The sequence below is a fragment of the Rattus rattus genome, chromosome 5, assembly GCF_011064425.1.
Source record: "Rattus rattus isolate New Zealand chromosome 5, Rrattus_CSIRO_v1, whole genome shotgun sequence".
Classification (NCBI taxonomy): Eukaryota; Metazoa; Chordata; class Mammalia; order Rodentia; family Muridae; genus Rattus; species Rattus rattus.
The window spans coordinates 14,515,810-14,521,038 of NC_046158.1; the positions used below are offsets into that span (position 1 = coordinate 14,515,810).

At 38.1% G+C, this 5,229-nt stretch overlaps 1 protein-coding gene across 1 annotated transcript; it reads right to left on the reverse strand.

Annotated features, from left to right (window-relative positions):
- Positions 1-2,695: 2,695 nt before the first annotated feature.
- On the reverse strand, positions 2,696-3,637 carry LOC116900131 (olfactory receptor 3). The gene has a single exon (XM_032901904.1). It carries the CDS (start codon positions 3,635-3,637, stop codon positions 2,696-2,698), a length of 942 nt encoding a protein of 313 aa, XP_032757795.1.
- Between the last annotated feature and the right edge of the window lie 1,592 nt (positions 3,638-5,229).

Consider the following 5,229-nt stretch of genomic DNA (forward strand, 5'->3'; position numbering starts at 1 on the left):
ATGTCTCTGTTTAATTTCTGTTTCCATGATCTCTCCATTGATGAGACTGGGGTGTTGAAATCTCCTACTATTATTGTGTGAGGTGCAGTGTGTGCTTTGAGTTTTAGTAAGGTTTCTTTTATGTATGTAGGTGCCCTTGTATTTGGGGCATAGATATTTAGGATTGAGAGTTCATCTTGGTGGATTTTTCCTTTGATGAATATGAAGTGTCCTTTGTTTTCTTTTTTGATTACTTTGAGTTGAAAATCGATTTTATTTGATATTAGAATAGCTACTCCTGCTTGCTTCTTCAGACCATTTGCTTGGAAAGTTGTTTTCTAGCTTTTCACCCTGAGGTAGTGTCTGTCTTTGTCATTGAGGTGTGTTTCCAGTATGTAGCAGAATGCAGGATCCTCATTGCGTATCCTATTTGTTAATCTATGTCTTTTTATTGGGGAGTTGATTCCAATGATGTTGAGAGTTAATAAGGAATAGTGATTGCTGCGTTCTGTTATATTCATATTTGGATGTGAGATTATGTTTGTGTGATTTTCTTCTCTTTGTTTTGTTGCCAAGATGATTAGTTTCTTGCTTTTTCTAGGGAGTAGCTTGCTTCCTATGTTGGGCTTTGCCATTTATTATCCTTTGTAAGGCTGGATTTGTAGAAAGATATTGTGTAAATTTAGTTTTGTCATGGAATATCTTGGTTTCTCCATCTATGTTAATTGAGAGTTTTGCTGGATACAGTAACCTGGGCTGGCATTTGCTCTTAGGGTCTGTATGACAATTATCCAGGATCTTGCTTTCATAGTCTCTGGTGAGAAGTCTGGTGTGATTCTATTGGTCTGCCTGTATATGTTACTTGACCTTTTTTCCTTACTCCTTTTAATATTCTTTCTTTGTTTTGTGCATTTTGGTGTTTTGACTCTTATGTGACAGGAGGAGTTTCTTTTCTGGTCCAATCTATTTGGAGTTCTGTAGGCTTCTTGTATGTTTATGGGCATCTCTTTCTTTAGGTTAGGGAAGTTTTCTTCTATGATTTTGTTGAAGATATTCACTGGTCCTTTGAGCTGGTAATCTTCATTCTCTTCTATACCCATTATCCTTAGGTTTGATCTTCTCATTGACTCCTGGATTTCCTGTATGATTTGGACCAGTAGCTTTTTCCATTTTCCATTATCTTTGACAGTTTTGTCGATGATTTCTATGGAATCTTCTGCTCCTGAGATTCTCTCTTCTATCTCTTGTATTCCTTTGGTGATGCTTGTATCTGTGGCTCCTTGTCTCTTTCTTTGGTTTTCTATATCCAGGTTTGTCTTCCTTTGTGCTTTCTTTATTGCTTCTATTTCCATTTTTAATTCCTTCAACTGTTGATTATTTTTCTCTGGAATTCTTTCAGGGATTTTTGTGATTCCTCTCTATAGACTTCTACTTGTTTATTAATGTTTTCCTCCGTTTATCTAAGGGAGTTCTTTATGTTTTTCTTGAAGTCCTCCATCATCATGATCAAATGTGATTTTAAATCTGGATCTTGCTTTTCTAGTGTGTTTGAATATTCAGTGTTTGCTTTGGTGGGAGAATTGGGTTCTGATGGTGCCATGTAGTCTTGGTTTCTGTTGCTTAGGTCCCTGTACTTGCTTCTCACCATCAGGTTGTCTCTGGTGTTACCTTGTTCTGCTATTTCCGGCAGTGGCTAGATTGTCCTTTAGGCCTGTGTGTGTCAGGAGTGCTGTAGACCTATTTTCCTATTTTCTTTCAGCCAGTTTTGGGAACAGGGTGTTCTGCTTTTGGGCGTGTAGTCTTTCCTGTCTTCGGTCTTCAGCAGTTTCTGTGGGCCTGTGTCCTGAGTCCACCAGGTAGGTCACTTGGAGCAGAAAAGTTGGTCTTACCTGTGGTCTCCTGGCTTAAGTCGCTCTTGGGTGGCTGCTTTTGTGCTATATGTGGTAGTAATGAGGACAGCCTGCACTGTCTTTTCCCGGGGCTCCCATGCACCAGGGTCCCAGATGGTGCTAGGTGTTTTCCACTGGAGTCAGAAATGTGGGCAGAGTGTAGTCTCTTCTGGCTTCTCAGGCATGTCTGCCCCTCTGAAGGTTTAGCTCTCCCTCCCACGGGATTTGGGTGCAGGGAGTTTTTGATTGGGTCCCTCCAGATCCGGGTGGTGTCTGGACCGCAAGGGATCTGCCACTTGATTGCCAAGTATGATAATTTTATTGAATATTAAACTGTTACACAAAACCAAAGACAACTGAAATGGCATTTGAGACCAGATATCTGCATACTTGAGTGAAGAAATGTTGAGTATTTTCCCAAGGGAAAAGAGCTGTGCACTGTTTATTATGTAATTTGAATTAAAATTCTTGAAGAGTTGTAGAAAACTTCAAAGCTCTTAGTTATCTGGGTGCTTAAGTGCAAAGGAAGCTATATTTCATAAAACTGGAATTTTTTCAATAGTAGAAAATCCAGACACAATTTATAATAAATTTAAGATTGGAGGAAGTACTAATCACAACAGCTCCCATTTAAAGATACTAGCCCCAATACTTACCAATCCCAATATCCAATAAACTAATATAACAAAAACATAAAATATCCTGGTTTAGTATTCTCATAGGTACAGAAATAATGTCAGTAAAGAAAAACTAGTGAGACATAGTTTTATTAATCTGAATTTATATTATTCAGGACATAATATAATACAGAAGCAAAAAAAAAATTATCAGTTGGAAAACCCTGTCTTCTTACTCAAGAGTTTTCTTAAAGCCCCTTTCATATCTTTATTTCTCAGGCTGTAAATGAAAGGGTTCAGCATGGGAGTGACCACTGTGTACATCACTGAAGCAACTATGTTATTGTTGATTGTACTGTTGGATGGGGGCAGAAAGTAGAGACCAATAATGGACCCATAATAGAGAGCCACCACTGAGAGATGGGACCCGCAAGTGGACAAGGCTTTGCAGATGCCCTTGGTTGAGGGAACCTGGAGGATGGTGAACCCAATATGTCCATAAGAGATAAGGATGCATAGAAATGGAAGCATAATGGCAGCCAAACCTGCTGTGAAGATTACTAATTGGTTGAGTGATGTGTCAGAGCAGGACAACTTGAGCAGGGCACCCAGGTCACAGAAGAAGTGTGGGATAGTGTGGTCAGCACAGAAGGAAAGTTGGTCTAAGAGAAGAGTGTGCAAAAGAGCACAAGCAGAAGCTATGATCCAGGATATAGCTACTAGAGTAGCACAACGGCTCTGATTCATGATGGTAGTGTAGTTTAGAGGGTGACAGATAGCCATGTATCTGTCATAGGCCATTGAAGTGATAAGGAAACTGTCCAAATCTGCAAAGAATATGAAGAAGTAGGTCTGTGAAACACACCCCTCATAGGTAATGGGTATGTTCTGGTTCGGCACTTTTGTTAACATCTTTGGAACAGTAACAGATGAAAATGAAATGTCTGTGAAGGCCAAGTGACTGAGGAAGAAGTACATGGGGGTGTGGAGGTGAGAGTCTAGCCTGATGAGCAGGATGATGAGCAGGTTCCCCAGCACTGTAGTAAGGTACATGGCCAGGAACATGGAAAAGAAGATGCCGCTCTGCTCTGCTCTGATGGGAAGCCCCAGGAGAAGGAACTCAGACACACTACTATGGTTCTTGAGCCTCATACTTGTGTATCAGCTGGATACACCTACTGATGGAGAAGGCTGAAAAAATAAATGATTGTGACATATGACAGACAGTAAAGATGTTTATTAGACCTAGGGGTTATCTTCCTTTACATGCTTTTCTTTTACATTTTCCATATGTTTTTTTCCAAATTTTGTAGAGGATAAAAAATGTAGATTTAGATATGAAGCCACTTTCTTCCTCAGTCTGATTCTAGACTCTGTGAATAATAATAGTTACAGTCAACATTTACTAAATGTTTTACTTATATACAATTCTAAACTTATGTGTGCACTAACACATTAAATAATTAAAAATAGATGACCTAAATATATACTATTACCATTTCTACTGTACAAAAGTTGTGGTTTAAGGAAAAATAGTCTCATAGACACCAAAGTATGACAAAGAGAATAGGGGTTGTGTACTCATGAGTTTTGACTCCAAGTTTGTTCTCTTAAAGCCAAATAATTTTCTAGTGTCAAAATCTACCCTTCATAATTCTGCTTGTGATGTTTTTCTTACTTCTGTATGTCCTGTGTTACTATGCCTATAATTAGCAATTAGTTTGTCACTAGCTGTGGTCCAAAACAGAGCACAATTAATGCATACATAATATCAATTGATTGATAATACAGCTATAACAGCCAAGTAAAACCACCACTTTAGCTTCAGTTAAATGCTTATATCAGACCTAGTTCAGCAGTAGGCTTGACCTTCCTAATAGTACCTTCTCCCCCAGTTTCAAAGAACTGCATTAAAAATCCAAAAGAATTTTTAAAACAAATTTTAATACTTTAGTATCTCTAAAATAACCAAGATTTGTTTTCTAGCATATATAAATATAAAAATCTTTTTAAAGAAGAAAAGCATTTATGATAGTATAGAAAAGCACATTATTGCACTACAATTATCATAAGAAACAAAGGTAATTACAAAGGTTAACCAGAAAAGCAGTGGAGAGGAAGAGGGAGCCTAAGTCCAGATAGGCTTATAATAAAGAATTTGCAGTGGATAAAAATGGTGTTATGGGTCAGTGTATAAATAAAAAATGGACTTCTCTATAAGTGGTTCTGAGGCACTTGTCTATCCACACAACATAGAGACAGTATTTTTTATCTCACACCATATGAAAGTTACAAATGGGTTAAAACATTATATAGAAAAGCAACATTTCAGAGGTCTAGAGGCCCTGCCATTACTTTGTCATCTGGACTTAAAAGTAACCTGGTTCCCTAGGCTATGACCAAATGAAAGGAAGAGTGTATTTCTAAACCAACATAGTTCAGTCAGTGATAATTCATGTCAAAAGAATAAGTACCAATGACGGCAGTAAAGTAATCAACCATGTCTACATGCCATTTGGAAGCAGAGTCTCAGTATGTGTGAACACTCCCATTTAGTCTCCCAGAAACATGTGAATGACATGGTCCATCACTTTGTTCTAAAGGCTAAAGACTTCCTGCACATCTAGGGTTCAAGTCTGGCTGCAGAATCTTAACTGATGGTAGAATGAGTAATGGAGCACTCTTTCTGTTGCTTTCAACTCTGTCTGTTTTCTACCTCAAAGAAACATGAAAAATCACTCCCC

Bases quoted from the DNA above. Each gene is read 5' to 3' on its own strand.
- LOC116900131 (XM_032901904.1), bottom strand. From the start codon at position 3,637: ATGAGGCTCAAGAACCATAGTAGTGTGTCTGAGTTCCTTCTCCTGGGG.